At 36.4% G+C, this 22,852-nt stretch overlaps 1 protein-coding gene across 2 annotated transcripts; it reads right to left on the minus strand.

Annotated features, from left to right (window-relative positions):
• Window positions 1-53: 53 nt before the first annotated feature.
• Window positions 54-22,721, minus strand: CFAP36 (cilia and flagella associated protein 36). Of its 2 annotated transcripts, none has more exons than XM_033124900.1 (10): window positions 21,490-21,543; window positions 20,588-20,652; window positions 19,872-19,973; window positions 14,790-14,904; window positions 10,814-10,901; window positions 9,579-9,630; window positions 7,826-7,928; window positions 3,532-3,671; window positions 3,174-3,323; window positions 54-2,650 (listed from the first exon to the last, which is right to left on the minus strand). In XM_033124900.1, the coding sequence occupies exons 1-10, from the start codon at window positions 21,509-21,511 to the stop codon at window positions 2,549-2,551; spliced, it is 939 nt and encodes a 312-aa protein (XP_032980791.1). In that variant the 5' UTR covers window positions 21,512-21,543; the 3' UTR covers window positions 54-2,548. The 2 variants fall into 2 exon arrangements, with proteins under 2 accessions (XP_032980791.1, XP_032980790.1); XM_033124899.1 differs by lacking the exon at window positions 21,490-21,543 and adding an exon at window positions 22,382-22,721 and having other exon boundaries at window positions 2,485-2,650.
• Window positions 22,722-22,852: the final 131 nt, after the last annotated feature.

A 22,852-nucleotide genomic window follows, 5' to 3' on the forward strand; every position in this document is an offset into this window, starting at 1 on the left:
AATTATCCATATTTATTATAAACCACTAGGTCATAACACCAATTTGAACGAAAGAATTCTGAACAAATGAGGGTCAACTGCACTTTAACTATCACTGACTCCTTATAGAAGGTGTGCCTTGGGCAAATAAAGTCCCAGCACCAAAGCATCACTACCTGGGGCTATTACCACCTCTTTGATTACAGGTACAAGTAATGAAAAAGACCTTCCACCTCAAAAGGCAAGTGACTCAAGATAATTTAAACCAAGATCAGTAACATTTCCATAGCATACATTTTCTTTCAAGCAAGTTTTATCAAGCCCCTTCACTCTCAGCTCTTGTAATCTAAGAAGCCCAGGCCTAAAGCGTTTCACTATTTACTCTTGACTCTTCCTAATTAAGTAATTTTAAGTTCCTGTAGGAAGTATTACCTTTATATCTTACGAAGAATTTCTTTTAATTTTCCTTTCTGAAGAATTGCCATGAGTCTTAAACATTAAAATCATCATCGTCAGGATGCTTTTCTTATAGCAAAAATGTGAAAGTTTTGTTGAATTATAGGATAACACTTTTCTTGGTACATATGCTCATTCACAATGATATGAGAACAGGACTTAAAATATCCCTTAAAGAGTAACTGTTAAGATTCCACATGTTGGCTACCCTCAGGCAGATCAGGTTTTTATATCTTCACTCAGTGAAGCAAGCCAGAGCCCACATTTGTATGCCTGAGGTTCTCTTAAAAGTATATCTGTAAACATGTATCCAATATAAAAACTATTTTTAATAAAAAGTTACATGAAACAGATTTTTGTGTTTTAATCACTAGTTTTTTTCCTCTTTGTCCACTAAGTGATAAAAATAACATTAAATTAATACTGGTTTTTCTCTGCAGGTTGAAGGTTGGAGCTTAAGTAATTTTGGAATCCCTTTTTAAAGGTTTACAACTATAGATTTAAAGAAATGAAATGGAATTATAAGTTAAACCTCAGGAGTGGGCCGTAACTAGAAAAGTGGGGGGTGTTTGGGGGGTTGACACAACACAGGAAGTTCCTGATACAAGGTCTTTTCTACGCAGTCCCCGACATGATGGTTCAACTTGGGATTTTTTGACTTTACAATGGTGCAAGACGATACGCATTTGGTACAAACCTCACTTTGGATTTTCTGTCTTTTCCCGGGCTCGTGATTCGCCATATGATCCTCTGTCCTGACGCTGCTCGGAAGCCGCCGCTCCCAGTCAGCCACGCGATCACGAGGGTAGACAACCAACACTAAAGTGTACTGTGTCACCAGTGTGTTCTGGATGTTGTTTTACGTATTTGCATCCCCTCATGTGTCTCCTGCTTCTGGTGAGATGAAGCTCAAGATAATTGCCAAGCTGCAGGCTAATCTAAGTGGTCGGAGCCACATATAAGAGAGGCGGGGCTAAACTACGACGTTCAGTAGTAGATTAGGTGTCTTAAATGCATTTCGACTTAACCACATTTTCAATTTACAATGGGTTTATTGGGGCGTAACCCCATCATAAGTAAAGGAGCATCTGTATTCTGGTTATCTTTAAGCAAACAGACTTCAGAAAACCATCCAAGATCACTTCACATGCAAAAGACCTACACATGGCAGCATTCCCCTTCATAGGTTCAACTGATTGTTCCCGTTACATGCTTCGTAGTAGCTTTTCTAGACAGAGTAATTGAGTATTTTCCCTCATCTACTTTCCAAGTCCTGTTTGCTCCTGCCCTAAATGTAGGATGCTGAAATCTATCTTACTGTCCAAGTTAACTACTCATCATTGAATTACCTAATACCTGGTACACCCCCAACTAATTTCACTCACCTAATAGTCTCCATACAGCAGCCATGCATCTTTTTAAAATGAACATTTTGATCATGGAATTACTCTGCTTTAAAACCTTTCAGTGACTTCCCAATGCCATGACATTTAAAATCCTCACATTCTCTATAAGGCCCTGCAAATCAGTACCCACCTATCTCCAACTGCATATGCTAACCCTCTCGCATTCTCCAGGTACTCCAGCCACACTGACCGCTCCTCTATATGTTCTGTATTATGTCCCGCAGGACCTCAGGTGGGCTTTTTGTTTCCCCTTTCTCCCTGCAATTAGCCTTCGATCAGCTTAAATACAGCTTTCTCAAGAAGGTGTGACCAGCCCTGCTTGTAACACTGCACTTTTCCCTTCTACAACTTTGCTCTTTGGGCCTTCTTCACTAACCCCATGAAGGCAGGGACCCTGCTGATCTAGTTGACTTCTTACTGTATACTTAGTACCTAGCACAATGCTTAAGAACAACAGGTAATGAATGACTGAATGCACTATCAATTAGTTGTCTATATCTTCTCTCCAACACATTCAGAAATTTATACTAAACTGGTCAGCATAAGTAGCTGCCCTCCCTACCACCCTTTACCTTTAATAAAACAGTAATAATGAGCTTATATTTGCTTTTACAAACACAAGTATTTGAAACTAACAGGCTCGGTGTAAGGATTCATAATTTATTTTTAAGAAAATTTGAATTTGTTTTGCTAAATTGGTTTTAAATTTACTTATTAATAACTTCTTCTTTAAGTTTCTCTGCAAGCAATCTCCTCTTTAATAATGTTTGCTTCTCCTCTGCTGTCATTTCTGGTTTCTCTGTCAGTTCCTTAAAAAAAAAAAAAAAATGGCTTCAATATAAGATGGGTTCATTTGTCTAAACTTCCCAACATACTTCCTCGAATAAAGATTAGAGCACTTTTAGTAAATAAAAAAAAAAATTAAAGCCACACATGGACTGAGTTCCCTAAATCTCTCCATTGTAAAAATCTCTTCTTGGGGAAGCATCTTGAAGGTGGTGGCTGGGGCACTGATGCTGTTCTATGGTGATCTATTTCAAAAGGCTCAGATAAAATAGATGGCTGACCCTTAAGCATTCAGAGCAGGGAAAGTAAAGGAAGAAGAACATAAATGAATAATGAAACTGCTATTATTTCTACCCCTCACAGAAACTTCGTATCACAACCATCTAACTGCCTAGAAAAGACTTAGCAGGTGCTACCATAGCAAGGTGGTTAGTTATGAATGGCTCTACAAGCAATGTTTATTATCAATACTTTCTTGCACACATTCTGATTCTCAGAATCCCACCTCTAGATTGGCTAATTTTGACATACTAAGGCTAGCCATACCTCTACCTCCCCAGCAGGTTTTCCTTTCTGCTCTGAACTTTGCGTCTGCTTAGTCCTCATATCCTTTCTCATGGACATCAACTTATCTCTCTTCTGTTTGAGATAGTGTTCTCGTTGCCGGAGCTCTTCCGTTCCAAGTGTTGATAAATTCTGGGTTAAAAAAAAAAAAAGGAGTTATTTTAAATTCAAGTCTGTATAATAAGTGGCACAGATACCTAGTGACTGATTCAACCAGAAGTTTGAGTTCAATATCACAACAAAAGCCAAAGTGTATGGCTGTTTATTTTTTGTTCCTAGTACTTGGTCATTTGCTCACAGTTCTTAAAAAGTAATGTGTTTTGTTTGTTTGTATACTTACTGCTATTGGTCCTTCAATGCTTGCATGTTCAAAGCCAGGAATCTTCAGGCCTTTTTGTGGGAGGGAGGAAGTTTCAGGCAACATTTCCAGATTTCTTGCCAAAGATTGTACTGACTGATTAGCAAAATTCACTTTAATTTCTGGCAGTAATTAGATAGAAACCAATTAGAATATTATAATAAATATTAAGTATTAGGCTAGGTTCACCAAAATGAGATAGTATTAATACTTGTTTTTTTCTCACATTTATTCAATCAACAAACATTGGTTCAGTGTCTGCACTGGATGAGAACAATAAACATGGTCTCTGCCCTCAAGGAGGCCAAACTACAGTTGCTTATGAATAATGACATTTCAACAAATACCAAACTCCTCCAATTTGATACTATAACTATAAAAAGATATAATTCTTATCCAAAGATTAGAACTCACTATAATGTGATACAAGGTTGCCACATAAGCCAAATAAATAGTGCTAAAATCCCTTACTAATAATGTAATTGGTTTCTAAACTTTTGCTTGCAGGTAAAAACTGTAAGTGACCCTATATTTTCAGAACAAAGCTATAATTTTTTATAGTAGAGTAAATGCCAGTAACACCAATAATTTTTGTTTGTAATATATAGTGAAGATAACCATAAACCTACCAACGCATTAAGAAAAATGTAAAGATTTTAAAGTACAACTTGGAAGCAGATGTAACATGAGTACTCGGTACTTCCCAGGTATTTGGTGACTATGACAAAAGGCAAGATTAACATTATAATTGCTTTTCTGAGCCGGTTTATTCTAAGATAGGGAATTTTTTTTTTAATTGGGAAAGGGGAACAGGACTTTAGTGGGGAACAGTGTGTACTTTCAGAACTTCCTTCCAAGTCAAGTTGTTGTCCTTTCAATCTTAGTTGTGGAGGGTGCTGCTCAGCTTCAAGTTGTTGTCTTTTCAGTCTTAGTTGTGGAGGGCGCAGCTCAGCTCCACGTCGAGTTGTCATTGCTAGTTGCAGGGGGCGCAGCCCACCATCCCTTGCGGGAGTCAAACCGGCAACCTTGTGGTTGAGAGAACACACTCCAACCAACTGAGCCAGGCAGGAGCTCAGCGGCAGCTCAGCTCAAGGTGCCATGTTCAATCATAATTGCAGGGGCGAGGAATTGAACTGGCAACCTTGTGCTTGAGAGCCCACTGGCCCATGTGGGAATCGAACCGGCAGCCTTCGGAGTTAGGAGCATGGAGCTCTAACCATCTGAGCCACCGAGCTGGCCCGATAGGGGTGTTTTTTTTTTAAAGATAAAACATTTTCAGTACAAGTACATGGACTGTGAAAGACCGCAGAGGGAGACAAGCAAAGACTCATAAAAGTGCCAAGAACTAAAAGCATGCTGGGAGAACATGACATAGGTGTTTCCAAATGATTAAAAATCTTGCCAGCATAGTAAAACCAGAAAGAACTTGGCATGAGCAAGAAACTTGCTGAAGGACCAGTGCTCTAGCCTGGGGTGAGTGCTGCAGTGCCAGGGAGGTTGGAAGAAAAGCTCTCTTCAGACTTGGACCATACAGGAAGTCTCCATGGAAGAAATGACCTACATAGACAGAGTGCTACAGAACTACCTTAAACAAAAATAAAGATGAGCTTCAACAAGCGGGGCATAATATGCAGACAGAGTTAAACATGCCGTTCTTACTGACGGTTACTTTAAGCAGAGGGAGGCTTAGCCCCCAAATACGGAACCACTGAGCTGGAGAAGGGACAATTCATTTTCGAGGCAGGGGATCCGAGGCACATAAGCATTTATATTCACTTTACGTACTTGCTTCGTCTGCCTTCAGTTAGTTGGTTATGAACATCTCATATATTCTAACTCAGACCTAGAGAGGAAAGTATTTGAGGCCACAATACTTAGCCTCTCTAGCTTCTAGAAATAGAGAATCAGAAAACCAGCAAGCTTCATGAAGGATCATCTCGTTTCTCACAACTCTTTGTGTCAATCTGAGAACAGATGCTATCCATCTCTAGCAGGAACCCGGGAGAGATGAGCAAAGGGATAAACAGGAGGTCGAACACCTTTATGATTCCTCGCAAATTAGGTCTTCATAATGGGCTTCCATTACTCTGTATGAAGTAATTTCCTGGAATATCAGATATACTCATTGTTTTAAAAAGAGAGACTATTTTTGAAAATTAAAGTCATTACTTTTGCAATTACCTGCCATTTGTTCTGTGCCACTAATGTGCATAATTGGGTTATATATGGTTTGAGATTGAGTTTTCTACAGCTTCACTTAACTAGGCAAAGCAAATTTATTCAAATTTTGTCAGACACAAGATTTAAACAGTGTATGTATATATGTCTGTATAAAACAAAATTAAATTTGGGCCAGCAAATTAAAAAAAGAGCTCAAATTTAAAGCAGATATAATTCAAATAAGGTTCTTCCACTCAGAATCTGCAGAATATGAGAAAACGTGGTTAGATTTGCTAGGAAGAGGCAAGAAACTTGCATAAATCTGCCCCTGTTCACATGCCCCATTTTTTGATCAATTAAGAATACAGTTCCTCAAAATCAACAGATAAATATAGAACCCATCTTAATTATAAAAGTTCTTCTAAGCTAAAGTGTGGAAGTACATAGGATTATGAAGTAAGAAGACCAAGGGAAGTCACAGTTTCATCACCTAAGAATTTAGTGATTTTGGACAAGTCTCTAAATTTCCTTTAATTTCTTGTTTAAAAAAGAAAGAAAGAAAAAGAAAACGGATAATTTCTACCTCACAGAGTTATGTTTTTTGTTTTCTCATTAAACTTTGTTTTAATGGGTCTCAAAATTCTGTGACAGGTTTTTGGTCAACTTGTTTCTATTACAAAGTACTGATTTTAAAAACTGCCACACAAAAAAAACAAAGGATCCACAAAACATTCTCCTTTCCTTCTGAAGGTTTTATGATACACTGTAATTATTAACCAGTCTTTTACTATTAAACTTAAAGGGCCAAATGAGACAAATATGAGAGTGTTCTTCCACCACCGGTTAAGACTAGGGTGGCAGCTATCGGGGATAATACTCATTTAGCCTTCTGAGCTTTCTGGGCAGACTTGGTGACCTTGCCAGCTCTAGCTGCCTTCTTGTCCACTGCTTTGATGACACCCACAGCCACTGTCTGTCTCACGTCACAAACAGCAAGCTGAGCTGAAGGAGATTGATCATTCTGGGAAAAAGCCGGAAGATGGCCTGAAGTTTTTGAAATCTGGTGATGCTGCCATCGTTGACATGGTTCCTGGCAAACCCGTGTGTTTTGAGAGCTCTGACTACCCTTCTCTGGGCGGTTTTGCTGTATCCCACGCTCACATTCAGCTTTCAGTTTATCCAAGGCCAAGGCATACTGGAAGGAGCCCTCTCCCATCTCAGCAGCCTCTTTCTCAAATGTTTCAATGGGTCTTTTGTTGATCCCACCACATTTGTAGATCAGATGACCAGTAGTGGTAGAGACTTGCCGGAATCTACATGTCCAGTGACAACGATGTTGACGTGTGTCTTTTCCCTTCCCATTTTGGGTTAGATTTAGCCGTAGTTCTCACTATACCTGTGTTCTACCAGAAAACCCATTGCGAAAAGGCAGTTACGGGTTTTTTTTATTGAGAAAGGGATATTATTTTAAAAAACCACAGAAATCCATGATAAAAGGAACTGAATTCATGGTCATCATTCAATTTCTATTTCAGAATTACTTGTTTTTATATCAAGAAAATCAGAGTATATTGAAAGTGGATTTGCCGCATATTGAATAAGTTCATCTACTAACATTTCCCACAGGCAGTCTCATTGATTTTGCTTTCAATGATAGTTTCTGACTAAACATCTGGGTAACTTGGCTACCTCTTATTTTCTAGTTGTGTTTTAATTCATTAGAAAAATAACAATGTTATCTTTCAAAGCTCAGCTTCTAATTTATAAATACCATATAATCGTGGTCAAAGAAGAGAATATGAAATGTTATGTGAACATATCTTGGATGCTGCAGCCGTGGCACCAAAGCATGGTGGCTCCTTCAAAGAATTCTGTTCACTGCTCTGGGTTCCAGACTTCACTTAGAAATTTGGGGACTACACCCTCTCCGTCAACTGGGTATTTCCTACCTGCAACCTCTTTAGCTAAATTCACAAAGAACTTTAAATGTAATGGCCATTCAACACTCTCTCCAAGGGGTTTTGAAGGTTAAGTACGTATTGAGAAAGTAACACACTTTTTACCATGTTTATGTATTCATATTATTAGAGAAAGTTTAGCAACACTTCAGGCTTACCTGAGGATGGGTGTGCAAAACGTTCACCATCCCTTTGGGAATTATTCATTTTTGCAGTTTCATTAGCATGCATTGGGGGATCTTCTGTTTTAGCCTCTGATAACTTCAAGAGTCCATAATACAATTAAAAAAGACATTTTAGATTAATTTTGATTAATTCATTATTTAAGGGATCCAAAGACATTAGTTTAAAAAAAAATTACTGTTTGCTAAATTGATAATGAGCAAGAGATTCTATTTTTCCAAAGTTTTTAAGATGTTTCCAGTATATCTTCCACTTTTGAGGTACGTAAACATTCTCATTTCAAATCATGTAGTGCTAAACGTAACAAACTAGTATGATGAGGACTTTGGACTTAACAAGAAGTGGGTTCACACTCAGGCTTCATTCTTACTACTCATGTAACCTTGAGCAAGACACCAAGAAATACTCTAAGAGAAATAAAACCACTGAATTATAAGGGGCTATTCCACTTCAGATAATCTATAGATCACAGTGATATGCCTGACAAAGCCACAAATTGGTTTATTTCCATTTCCTCAATAAGATAGTACATTTAAACCCTAGACATCATTTAAATCTTGGAAAAAAGCTAAGTACATTGATCATTTATTTTTCCTTAAAAACAGAGGAAAATCCAATCGTGTAGTTTATGAGGTAATTCATGGGTATCAAAATCATAAAGCCCTATATGCTGGGTGATGGATATATGAATATTATTATGAGCTCTACTTTTGTGTGTTTAAAAATTTCCATAACAAAAAGTCTTAAAAAAACCCACATGCCCCCCAAAATATATTATTATTCAAGAAGCCTAACATAGTTTGCTTATAAATCGAAGAGTTAATACTAATGCTTTCTGACAGCAGTTTTGAACTGTTTTCCATTGTATACCATTACATTTTTAAAATCTTTATTAATATCCATGAATTTCACCTCCACTTACTAAAAGGAGATTTACTCAAAGACACATGAATCATGTCTTACTCCTACACCATCTCTCTTTCTTCTCTTCATTGGGTGCCTTGGAGTAAAATAGGTTTTTCCAAGACAGTGAGTGATATAAGCACGTATTATAGTGATTGAAGGGAAAAAAGGAAAACGACTTTCAAGTGATTGAGAGAGTTTATATTAGGCTTCCTTTCCCTTTAGGGAGGTTTGGAAAAACACAGAAAAAGAGGAAGCTAGAAGAGGGGAGAGGGAAGAATGAATATTAGTTTCCCTCACCTTAGCCAGATACATGTTTAATTTATCCTTAGGAAAGATCAGGCACTTTATGGAAATAGTTTTTAATGAAGAACAGTATGCCAGCAAGTGGGATACTGAGTCATTTTGCTTCGAGCTAATAATGATCAAACCTGCAGGGGATCCTCAGTAGGAACTGCAGTTCTTGTTTCAACAGTAAAGGAATCAAGGATAGTGGGAAAGTAAAATATTTTTTTAATCTTCTTTGTTTATAAAATTAAGAGAAATTTTTAAAAGGAATCCTCCCAAGTATGAATGGTATTACTGTTTTTTGGAGTTAATCTCAGTCTTTATCGGAAATTTAAAGGTAGGTTGCTGGATGAATTATAACGTGAATAAAGTTATAAAATTAAATATAAATGCTTAGAATTGCCAAAATAATATGAATACTCAGAGGAACTGTGTAGTTCCACATAAGCTTGAATTTTAACAGCAAAAACTAAGTATAAACATTAAGAGATAACAAAAATGAAATACGTCTGTTATATTAATATGTTCTGTAGGCACCTGATTTTTTCTCTTCCTTTCTTCCTCCTGATCATATTCCTCTTTGGATTTTCTGAAATATATAAAATAAGGTATAAAAGTAAATTTTCTTCTTTAATCAAAGAAAAATATTCAACAAGCAACGTGCTACCCTAAGCTTACAAAGTTTGCAAGGAATTTTGAAAACAAAAATGGAAATCATCAGGCTTTGTTTAAAGAAGCTTATAGTCAACTGAGAAAGACATAGATAGGCATACAGAGCATAATATAGTTAGTAACATAAACTACAGGTTTACCCTTTTCTTCTGGAAATGTAAATGACCCATAGCTGAACAAAAATCAAAAGGTTTGAAATCCTAAACTCAAATTTGAATGGCAAACCCCATTAATATAGATTTGACCTCTCTTTTTAGAGAGATCAGTTACACCCCTCCTGATAAGATCCATTTATCCTCGCATCCTAGTTTTCCCAGTGACACCGGGGCTATCACAAAGCTCTCCTGCCACCTTATGCCAAAGCCCTATTGGCTTTAGTAAACTGCTCACTGAGGCCGTCTGATTTTGGAAAACAGCCGGGACAACTCTCGTACATGTTCCTAACTAAGCTCTACTACTTACACAGTAGTACACACCCCTCACAAGCCCTTAGAAAATAAAATCTAAAAGTACAATGTTGATCAGTTTTCAGACCACCAATCAACCAACAAAAACAACCAGTACAAGGCAAAACTTTACCAGTCTTCTAAACCTATTACCAAATATCCTTACCTCTTCAAAACTATAAACTCAAAGCATTCTGTGTTGGCTCAGGCTCCCATTTGCCCTGCCATGGAAAGTAGGATCTGCCAGGAAAAGGCCACGTTCACCAGCACACCTGCCTCCCTCCTCATAACCATTCAATTCAAATCCCCTGAAATTAAGCAGTGAGTCCTGGAGCAACTTCCACAGTTTCCCCCCTTGCGCCATTCTCCTATCCACCAGCCTTTCTATCCTCCCTTCACTTTGGAGCTGGGGAAGAAGACCCTCCCATTGGGTTGGTCTGGTCTGAGTCATCTGAAAATGATTTTTTTCTGTCCATTAAGAAATGTAATAAATACACAGTTATAAACAAATAAAATGATAAATCCTTTTCGTGGTCTTCAGTGAAGAAATTAAATCATTTATTAATTCATAATATTTTTGGGGTAAAAAGCATATATACAGGTCATATTATAATAATCTAATGATTCATACGAAAAATAAATAAAGGAGGATACCTAAGAACTTCCCTCAGGATTTTCATCTCTTCCTGTTCAAGGTCACTGACCACATCAGAACCATCTGTCAGGCAGTCAGGTAACACACCTGTTCAAAACCAAAGACCACATGAAAGAATATCAACTCATCTGAAAACATTTACTTCTCATTATCCTAGTTCATCAAAAAGTACAAATTAATTTATTAAGATCTGTCCCTTAAAAAAAATTCTAAGATATTATCTTTTTAACTGTGGTCTTTTTATCCTTTTCTTGTTTTAGGGAGTCAGTCCCACAAAAAAAAAAAAAAAAAAAAAAAAAAAAAAAAAAAAAAGCTACTATTTTACCTAGAAATGTCTCTTATTTGTATTGCCTATTAAAAATAAAGACAATTATATGTGGTAATAAAAATTAAATATTATAAACTTTATCTTCCACAATCATATACTGTCTGAGGATATACCACTGAAATCGATAAGCTCCTACAAATGCAACTATGTTTCAAAAGTATCCCTTCGGGGCAGCCGGTTAGCTCAGCTGGTTAGAGCACGATGCTCGTAACACCAGGGTTGCCGGTTAGATCCCTACATGGGCCACTGTGAGCTGCGCCCTCCACAACTAGATTGAAACACCTACTTGACCTGGAGCTGATGGGTCCTGGGAAACCACACATAAAATAAATAAAGTTAAAAAAAAAAAAAGTATCCCTTAAATGGGAAAAGCGTTTACAAAATAAAATATAAAATACTTTGTTAGTTGAAATAGCAGTAATACTCTTCATTCATACTACAACAAATGCTACTGAAAAGGGTCTTGCTTACTACATGCAGCAAAAGCCTGGTGCTAAGCACATCGGGGAAATATAAAGAGAAATAAAACAATCTCTCCCCTCAAAGCTCCTATGCAGATATTGGGCTGATAACTATAAACCAGGGGGGTACTAACTTCAGCCCAAGGCAAATAACAATTCATGGCAAGTAATTTTAAGTATTGGCTTAATTTCCTTTATTACCTGTATCTTCCGGAGAAGCAGGTAGACTGGTAATAAGCATCTGTTCAGATCTATAATTATTATATTCCCATGATATTAGCAGCATGTCTCTTAATTTTTTCCTTCTATTTCTTTATCCACATATGATTATGGGATTTTGGGTCCGCTCTAAATTAAAGTAGCTTTATTATTCTAATCCCCTTGATGTTTAAATGCATTTTTTAATTAAACTTTTTATTTTGAGATAATTGCAGTTTTACATGCGGTTGCAAGAAATAATACAGAGTGATGCTATATGTACCCTGTAACCAGTTTCTTCCAATAGTAACTACAGGACAGTATCACAACCAGAAAACTGATATCTATACAACCCATCAATCTTAAGTGCATTTTTGTTAAGTCAGAAGATATACAATTAGTATTCTCCTAATAAATTTTGTAAGTAAAATGAAAAAAACTAAGGAAAGAATAATGTAACAGTATGCAACACTTCAAAACCATCAAAATAATGGTCTGATTTGCATTTTCCCCAAATTCTTTGATAAGGTACAACAAAGAATCTATAAGGATAGGGCTTTTGAATTTGTCTCACCACAAGGACAATTTTCAAATAGTCTGCAGTTTTGAATACAGTCAACATCACTCTCAGGTCCTTGCCCCTGGATCTAAGTAAAGCGACATTCTTAAATACATGCATTAAAAATTCTGTGGCAGAAACTAAGTTTTAGTTTATGTTTAAATGCAAGCAAACTGTCCCACCCTGTGGTTTGAAGCAGCATGATTCCACATCGTTCCCCTCCCTTGCTAATTAATATAAGCCAGGTCTATGTAGTTATACTGGGAGGCAGGGCTCTGTCCTACCCCACTCCACAAGTGACTCTTAATTGGTGTAAGCCAATCATAAAGGTCTCATTCCCCCTGCTGGAGGGTGTAATAAAGGCATGTGACCCAATCCTGATCAAAGGACCTGCGGGGAAAACACCTGGGGGTTTTCCATGAAAGTGTTGTCTAGCTAACAAAAAGAGATGTACAGGAAGAAACATCCCTTTTCTTCATGAGATATACTGTTGAGTCTGCATTCCATGCACCTAGAGTGCAATCAAGACAGAAGATCCTGAGAATACCGTTTCCCCAAAAATAAGACCTAGCCGGACCATCAGCTCTAATGCGTCTTTTGGAGCAAAAATTAATATAAGACCCAGTCTTATTTTATCATATCATATCACATCATACCTGGTCTTATATTATAGTAAAATAAGACTGGGTCTTATATTAATTTTTGCTCCAAAAGACTCATTAGAGCTGATGGTCCAGCTAGGTGTGATTTTCGGGGAAACATGGTAAGAGAGTATAAAGATGGGAAGTGTCAAGGTCCTTGATAACATCACTAAGACACCTAATTAACCAACCCTGGACCTGTCTTCCTTCCCTCCCTCCCTCTACGCTTCTTGTTCTGTGAGGCCACTTTCATTGAGGTTTTCTGCTAACGGCAGCCTGAGACATCCAGCTGATACAAGTTATGGGTACTTGTTCCTTTTTTATTAAAATCTAAATGAGTTTCCAGTTAAATTCCAAAGTGAAAACTATAGTGTATGTACCAATATCAAGTTCGCTATTTCTTCTATCAAACCTGATCCCCACCCCCCAAAACAATTTTAACTAACGTAAAATAATTATCCAAATTCTCTATCCCATAGTTCAGAATAAAGCAGTTTCAGGAAAATTCAGAGAAAATGGTTTTATAAAGTAAACTATGGTATGAAGAAAAAGTGAAAGAGATTGTTTCCCAAACTTACTTACACTAAAGCAACAGTATAGTATCATGCATCATTCAGGGTTAGGGCCTTGTTGTCTCCTAGCCACAGACAACAGCTGTCTTACCTGCTGTGACAAGCATCTTAGGATTTGAGGGGATAGTTAGGGTGGTGGTTAGCTCTAAGGGACAGCATCTCTACTCACATCAGACAAATGAGAGAAGAATCTACAAGGGCCCTGAAACATTCTAATGGTTGCCCTGCAACAACAGAAGCCTTATTGTTGCATGTTCCAAACCCCTAAAAGCATAGTACAACTAAACTCTAACTCTCATATCTTCAAGAAACAATCAAAGAAAGGGTCCTGCTGCCAAACCATTAAAAAGTATGTAGGCATGGTAAAGAATATCAGTGCCAATCTATTGAGCAAAGGAACATATAGGTTATTAAGGTCATGTTATGAGAGTCAGAAATCTGAAACAGAGATAAGAATCTGAGGTGAAAAGAAGATAGTACAATAACAAGAAGTATGGTTAGAAACTCAGATGTTTTCAGTCAAGATGTCAAATACAGTTCAAGTACTCAGGAAGGGAACAAAACTAGGAAATGATAGAGAGAAACTGAAATTAGGCACAGAGTCAGGGAAAAGATAAAGCCAAAGAGGGTTACTATTCCCCCTGATGGTGGCACAATCCCATCTACCCATTGCCCTAGAACAGTATTTCTCAGTGGGGTCCCAGGACCAAGAGCTTTAGCATGGCCCTGGAACTTGTTAAAAATGCAAAGTATTAGGCCCCACCCCAGACTTACTGAATCAAAAACTGGAAGACAACCATATGTGTTTCAACAAGCCCTCCAACAGCTTCCAATGCTTGCTAAAGTTTGAGAACCACTGTCTCCTACAAAGGTCTTAATAATGATAAGCCAGAAGGAAAAGAGTCATCACATTCTCTCAACAGTAACTATAACTGTGACCTCTCAAAAAAATTGAATTTCATAAACACAATGGCTGGGCAAAAAAATCAACCTCTCTGAAATCGAAAACATCATTAAATTAAATTCTGGTCTGCTTTTGAGATGTCAAACATACATTGATCAGGAAGTTTACACTCTTGAATCTCTTAAGTCAGCCATTTCAAACTTGAAATAAATGTATACAAGGCAGCTATATTTATAACCATGTTACAATCAGAATAGTCAAAACTGCAGAAAAATGTATTTAGCACTTAGATTTCTAAATTCAACATTTTACCATTTCTCTCTTGAATTATTCGAATGGCTTGCAGCTGCATTTCAATGTTTTTCTGGACCATCATTGCTTTAAAGATAGTAAAATCTTCTGCAGCTAACACAGGTTGCAAAATTGCCTGTGGAAAGAAGTCTGGAAGTTAAATGAAGATTTAAGTTTTAAAACTACAAGCATACCTCAGTTTTATTGTGCTTCACAGATACTGCGTTTTCATCAACATTGAGACAAGACCCTCCACCAACACCAAGACTATGATTCGCTGAAGGTTAGCATTTTTCAGCAATAAAGTATTTTTAATTAAGAATGTACATTGTTTTATTAAACCTAAAAAACAGTATCTGGATTTGTTTTTCAGCCTATAATCTATTCAGCTTATACTGTCACTTGAAATTTACTATTGAATGATACATCAGTAACCACAAAATTACCCCTTAATAAAAGTATCAAATTAAATAAAAGCCTACTTCCAGCTTTAATGAATCAGCTCTGTGACTCTGGGATATATCATTTAGTCCTCTAAGCTTCAGTTTCTTCATCTGCAAATTAGTATAATAATAACAGTAATAAATTATTTCATTGAATCTATGACTCCATAGAGTAGTAAAATAAACTATTATTTCATGTACCGTAAGAAAAAACCTTGCCAATTAAATTATAATAGACCATCAATTATAAAATGCATTCCCATTTCTGAGATACTGTAATATAAAAAATTTGTTAAGAGAATGAAAAGACAAACCACAGAAGAAAATTTTGTAAAATATTTGCAAAACATGTATCTGATAATGAAGACTTGTATCAAAAATATACAAAGACCTTTACACAGGTCAAAAATTAGAAAACAAACAACTCAAATAAAAAACGTACAAAAGAAAACAATGAGATCTACACATGTTTTAGAATGGCTAAAATCCAAAAAACTGATAATACCAAGAGTTAAAAAGATGTGGAGCAACAGGAATTCCCATTCATTGCTGGTGAAAATAATGGTACATCTACTTTATTATTATTTCAATTTATTTTTCAATTACAGTTGGCATACAATATTGTATTAGTCTCAGGTGTACAACATAGTGGTTAGACATTTATATAACTCATGAAGTGATCACCTCAATTAGTCTAATACCCATATGACACCATACATAATTATTACAATACTATTGACTATATTCCCTATGCTGGTACAGCTACTTTAAAAGAGAGTTTGGCAGCTTCATACAAAGCTAAACTTAATCTTACCATATGATCAGCAATCTCATTCCTAGGTATTTACCAAATGAGTTGAAAACTTTATGTCCACACAAAAGCCTGAACATGAATATTTATAGTGGCTTATTCATAATTGCCAAAGACTAGAAAGCCACCAAAATGAACTTCAAAAGGTAAATGGAAAAAACAAACTGTGGTACATCCATATAACAGAATATCATTCAGCAATAGAAAGAACTAATAAACAATAAATATGGAGGAATATTAAATTCATATTGTTTAGTGAAAGAAGCCAGTCTGAAAAGGCTACATACTATATGATCCCAATAATATGACATTCTGGAAAAGGCCACACTAGAAAGACAACAAAATTATCAGTAGTTGCCAGGGGTTTAGGGCAACAATGTGAAGGATGAACATGTGGAGCAAAGGATTTTTAAGGCGGTGAAATTATTTTGTATGATACTGTAATGATAGATATATGACATGTATTTAGCAAAATTCATAGAACTGTACAAAACAAAGAGTGAACCCTAATGGAAACCATGGACTTCATTTAATAGTAGTATGTCAATATTGGCTCATTAACTGTAACAAATACATTACACTGATGAAAGATGTTAATATTAAGAGACTCTACTATGTGCTCAATTTTATGTAAACCTAAAACTGCTCTAAAAAATACACTATTAATTTTTAAGACTCTTTCTAGCACTCACACAAAATATTGCTAATTATCCTGTGTGTATTTTTAGAAAATGAAAGTATACCACATATGTAATCTTTACAGTGGTCCAAACTATTGGCGAAAAAAGCATCATAATTTTCCCAAATTACTATTATTACAAATGTTTCAGAAAATGTTAATGTCTACCTTATAAAAGTCAAAGCAAATCAAGTAAAAAACAAAAACAAGAGGAAAAATATTGTCTCTTGCTATATATTAATATAAGTCCCTGGCTTTTGCAATACATAGAAATCAGTGATGAGCTCTCTCATCAAAAAATCACAAGCAATGGAGAAAGTCACTTTTGCCTGTTTCAACTGGAAAATACCACAGAATTACAAAATTCATCTGACGACAATTAAAACAATAAATATCTCAGTCTTTGTCTTATTTTTCTTAACTGTTTAGAAAGATATCCTAAGTCATGAGCATTTTTAAAGAATCCACACATACCTAATAGAAAGACATGCTCTTAAAAAGTCTGTTTTTTTCTTTTTTTCACACTAGTGTCCTTCATCTAATTATGGTCATGAGACCTCTTACTACTATAGCTGACTTTAATAGACAAAGATTATCCAGGACCAGTGGTCTAGATCTAATGATGCCCAAACCAAGGGTAAAGAATTTTTCAAGTTGGCTTTAGCAATGCGAATTCAATGAGAGCTGGCGGCTGGTTTAAAAATCAAAATCAAACAATGCAAACGAAAACAAAATAAAAATTACCTCTTAAGTTACCCAGGGCAAACAACTGGTTTTTTTGACTTTGTTCTTAGGCACACCATATTGGCATAATGGAAATTAGCATTCTGATCGTTATGTAGAAAGGTGGTTGCTGCAAAGCAATACATAATGTGCTTTGAGCTGTTTTTCTGGTAATAATTACAGCCTTGGGCTAATTCAATCATGTTGCTATTCAGCATCTGGTGCTAAAGAGTTTGCTCCAGAAGAGAATAAATCTAACTAGTCCACATGGGGATTGAACCTATGACCTTGGCCTGATTAGCACAGTGCTAATCAACCACCAAAATAGCTAATTAAGAGGTGCTTCCATTTATAGACCACCTTATATATGTCAGGTATTGTACTAAATGCTTTATGAACCTTATCTCTTAAATCTCACAAAAACCTTTCTAAGTTGATACTATACCCCTGTCTATGGATGTGGAAACTGAGAATAAGAATGGATAAGAAAGGAAAACTGACAAACAACTTTTGTCGGGAGTCTTACAGCTAGTAAATGACAGATCTAGGACTCAAATCCAGGTCTGTCTGTGTTGAAAGAATTGCCTCCTTGTACTTATCAACTCCAAATAAACCAAAGGTGTTGCAGAATAAAACAAAAGACAAAGATGTGTTAGTCTTGATCTGAAAACAGTATTTTAAAATTCTGGACAGCTTCACTCACAAATAATGTAGTTATTCTGGTAATGAAAGCAAAAGATGGATGTATCTGCTATAACTGAGAACATCTTTATTCACAAAGTAATTCAGGCTCATTCACAATGGCTTAATTAAAAGGTTGACAAATATTAACCAAAGCAAAAAATATTCCTGAAAAACAAGGAAAATAAAAATAAATACCAAAGTCTTAAAAGAAATTTAAATACTAGTTAATAATTTTCAATCATATTCTTCCAATTCCACTAAAAAGAAAATAATGCCTATCATTCCTCCTTAAACTAAACCTTTGGTACATTTAGAACAAAAGCTATTGGTAAACTGTAAAACAACTTTTGGTTTATAGAGTTAACTAATAAAATCATGTTTGTTTACATTAGTGTGGGCATACCAATAACTTTTAATATTTTTTAAATGTCGTTACAATAAAGAGTTGCTATCTTTAGAATTACAGGTGGTCATTCAATGAGCAGTTGTACAAAAGAGAAATGTAGCAGGAAGTGCTGGATTAAACAGAAGTCAAAGCAACCTCTTCTAAGCCACAATAAAAAGATAATTTAACAAACATTTATTAAGAACTACCTACTAGAAACTAAGTTCTCCTCTCTATGCTAGATGCTGAGAATGCAAAGAATGAAAATAGCTCAAAGGATTTACAATCTAGTAAGGCAAACAGACTTGTAAGAAACTGTAATTTAAGGCAAAGCACCAAAGATGTAAAAGTGCCCAGTCCGACTAGCGCTAGTAAGACTGGGGAGATCAGGAAAGCTGACTTAAGAAGTAACATGTCAGGCAGGCCCGATGATGGGAAGGATTTTTCTGGGTAAAGGAAGGATGGTGGAGTGGGGAGGTGGGGGCTAAACATTCCAGAGTAAAGCAATAGCATGAACAAAGCCAAGTGCATAGATGCTTACAAGAATGAATAGCCTGGAATGACTGTAATACATAATGTATTGGAGAACTATAGCAGGAGAAGGCTGAAAATAAAATTTGAGGTCACATCACTGACAATTCTCACTATCATCTCATTAAGAAATTATAGTTTATTTGGTAGAAGCTGGAAAGTTCAAGCCACTCTTTGAGAAGGCTCTTTGGGTAGTGGTAACGTATCCCTAGCCTCAATCTCTGAGGAAGGCCTCTCAGTTGGAGTGCCTGGTCTGGTAACCCGGTTCCACCACCTACTTAGCTGTGGACTTTGCACTAGATGCTTAATGTATTTGTGCTTTACTTTTCTCATTTCTAAATGGAAGTAAAATAGTACCAACTTGTTAAGGAGTGTCAAGAAAGTTAAATGAGATAATACACATCGAGTGCCTAAACCAGCAGCTAGCATAAGCCCTCAGTAAATCTAAGTTATAAATACACGATACCTACTTCAGCCCAGCACTGCAGAATTAGTAAGACAATAAAAGGAGTTCCAAGAGAACGAAGCCCCAGGAACCATGTACTGTGAATCTGCTAAGATTAAACAAGGGGCAACTGCAAAACTATCAGAGATCTATATAAGTAAAACAGTAATCTATTATAGTTCTGAGTTCAGAAAGTTCCTTTTTAATTGCATCAGTTCATTAACGACTCCAGTTATCATTACTAAAGGTAGCTATAAAACAGAACCCATATGTGATGAATTAGCTTTTCACTCTTACAATGTCTACAATATTATACTCTGACAATCAAACACAGCAAATTTAAGTGAAATTCTGGGCATTTTTGTCAAAACTATGTTAGCAGAATAATACAAAAGCAAAAACCTGTGATGTACGGGTCTTTGCAAGAGGAGAAATGCATGCTTCTTGAAATTGATCTTCATTAATTCCAATTTCTTTGAAGTAACTTTCTAACAATTTCTCAACCTAAAAAGAGAAAGTTTAACCTTAATAATTTATATAGAAAAGTTCCAAATGACAGTTTTCATGTTAAGTATTGAGTTTAGAAAAGTATAAGGAAATGCTTGTTTGCAATTATTAATCCACATAAAATTATATAGCAGTGACAATGTCTTTGATGGAAAAAAACAACAAAGGTTAAAATTTTTGCAGAGTCAAATGCAATTTTATTTCCTCTATTAGAAATAACTCCTAGAGGATTATGTCAGGATTATGAAGTTGAATGAGGTACAACTCTTCTGCTACCCATAATCACTTTTAAATCACAAGATAACCATAACTAAGTTAATAATTAACACTTCCCTGAATGCACAAGTAGAAGAATAAAATTTAAAGATTAGATGCAAGATCCCTTAACATGGTTGTCCTAAATCCATTCCTTAGATTCTAGAGTAGAAGACATACGAAGTCATAAGGATGAAAACCCTTGGAGTCTGATGGAACTGGTAGATTGAACTATTAGGGTAGACTGAACTTTTTAAAAGAACTTTAATGGACAAATCCATTTTTGTTTAATCTAGAAAAGCTAAAATTAGTATTATTCTAATTAACTTTAAATATTAGTAAAAAAGTATACTCACTAGTTTTCTGTATTCCTGATGAATTTCTGTATAGGTCAATTTGCTTTCTTCTTCATCATCAAAAACTAAATTTAAAAAATATATATTGCATAATGTAAAAAAAAATCATTAATGCAAATATAAATGTCCACTCCTTATATCTTACAAATAGATAATTGGATATATACTCACAAGTCAACATATTTTTATGTGTGTACACACACATACATACTGTATATAGTGTTAATTCTAAACAAGTTATTTTTCCTACTTAAGATCTTCATATATAAGACAAACATTACATTTCATTCAATAATATAAGACAACAGTTTCTTTATAAACTTTTAATGGAACATTATTGTTAATAGTTTTTAAACATTAATTCCTTTTACAACAGGCTCCAGATTATTTTATTGTACTGGACCTTCGCTGATGCAAATTTTACCAAAAGTGAGTAGGCCATTTTTATTTCATATAAATCAATAATGAAGTTAAAATAAATAAAACCAAAATAAATGTTTACTGAATGATAAGTATGAAACAATGTGGATTAGAAAGATATATATTCCCTCAAGAAGCTACAATCTAATTAGGGAAACAGGACAAATTCATGAATTGTAAATAATAGTCTTTTTTTAATCCCCCTTGGATCATCTTTTAAAAATGCAAAACTAACTTCTGTAATTTTTGATTTAAAACTCTTCAATGACTGCTCTTTGCCTAGAGAATAAGTACAAGATCCTTAGAAGCCAGACAAAACCCTCCAAGATTGGACCCCAAGTCTCATATCCCACCACTCTAAAACCCAAACTTTGCACTCTTAACAATACAGAATTACTTGAAATACCACCAAACATAATACATATGGTGTTTCAAATCCCCATGTCTTTGCTCAGGCCAGTCCTTGATCTTTTTGCCTTTACCTGGACCCCTTTCTCCAACCATTCTTCAAGACATTGTAAGTGGCACATTCTTCATGACCTGTTACCCACTCCCAACTCCTAGGCTGGTTAGATGCCTTCCTCTGAACTTTTATAATACAGCACCATGTGACTACCTTTATTATAACACCTGCCACTTTACATTTAAATTACACTTACCTACCTGTCTTCCCCACTAAACGATAAACTTCTCAAGCACAAAGATTTTGTTTTATTCATTTTTCTATCCCCAGCTTCTGGCCCAAGGACACTCAATAAATGTTTGTTGAAATACATGCTGACATCACAAAGTTATACAAAACTCATCTTTAAATTATCTGAAGTGGACAACACACTGACAACCCAAAGTCAGTGATGTATGTAAACACTGTTAATTTCAGTGTTACTGGGATGTTACTTAGATTTCCTCTGGCATCTGCTCTATACAACACTAGGAACACATGCAAAACAGACGCTGTTTTCAGCTAAGTCTGAAACCAAATTGGTCAACTCTTGGGATCAGAAGGAACTCAGAGGTAAACTGACGCCTCTCCTCCTAAGTCACAAGGAAAATTGTTGAAGAAGCCCACCTAAACTGCACTTGTCCAGAGGAGAAACGTGCAGGATGGGGTGTGAGACCCAACACAGGATTAAAATCTAATGTTTTTCGGATGTGTGCTTGGGCCCAGTGGTAGGGGAGTCTCGGTCCCCGTTTTCAGTTCCATGAAGGAGAAACAGGCGCAGTGACAGCAATCTCTCCTACAAACCAGCTCTAAACCTGCCCGACAGAGGTGGAAATCCAGGAGATAAAGATGGTTTGTGCGGACCACCTCCCTGACGACTGCTGATATAAGAGAAGCAAGAAGAGATTGTCGGTTCGGTCTCTGGTTTTTACCTTCACATTTCTGCTCCACAAAGTCCAAGATGGGGATGGTCCAGTCCGGGCTTCGCAGGAACCCCGCGATGCTCTCCACGACCCATTCTGCGTCGTCCTCTTTTTCCGCAGCCATCCCGCCCCCGCGGACCGCGGCAGAACCTTAGGCCAGACCCCCGGAGCCTGCTAAGGCCTTTCCGCCGCAGGGAGCCTAGAGGGAATGGGCGAAAGGAAGAGTTGCCCCCGCAGTCGCCCCGCCACCTGGAGGAAAGCTATAAACCAGTTAACGTATAATGGTCGCTATGGCAACACGCGCAGCCGCCCAGAAGTGATGCCAAGTTCCCCGAAGCCTGCGCATTTTAGACAGGGGCATTCGAAAAACGTTTCCGATTGGCTGGGAAAGAACAGTGGATCAAAAGATAACCTTCCGCCCATTGGCTTGCCGTTGCTAAGGCTAAGCGTAGAAGCGTAGCCATTGGCTGAAGGTCCTAG

Source organism: Rhinolophus ferrumequinum, chromosome 13, assembly GCF_004115265.2.
Source record: "Rhinolophus ferrumequinum isolate MPI-CBG mRhiFer1 chromosome 13, mRhiFer1_v1.p, whole genome shotgun sequence".
Taxonomy (NCBI): Eukaryota; Metazoa; Chordata; class Mammalia; order Chiroptera; family Rhinolophidae; genus Rhinolophus; species Rhinolophus ferrumequinum.

Coding starts and splice junctions, on each gene's coding strand:
- CFAP36 (XM_033124899.1), bottom strand. CDS start 22,496: ATGGCTGCGGAAAAAGAGGACGACGCAGAATGGGTCGTGGAGAGCATC. Junction 3,324..3,531: donor GCATTGAAGGACCAATAGCA/GTAAGTATACAA, acceptor TTTTTAACCCAG/AATTTATCAACACTTGGAAC. Junction 2,651..3,173: donor AACCTGCTGGGGAGGTAGAG/GTATGGCTAGCC, acceptor TTTTTTTTTAAG/GAACTGACAGAGAAACCAGA.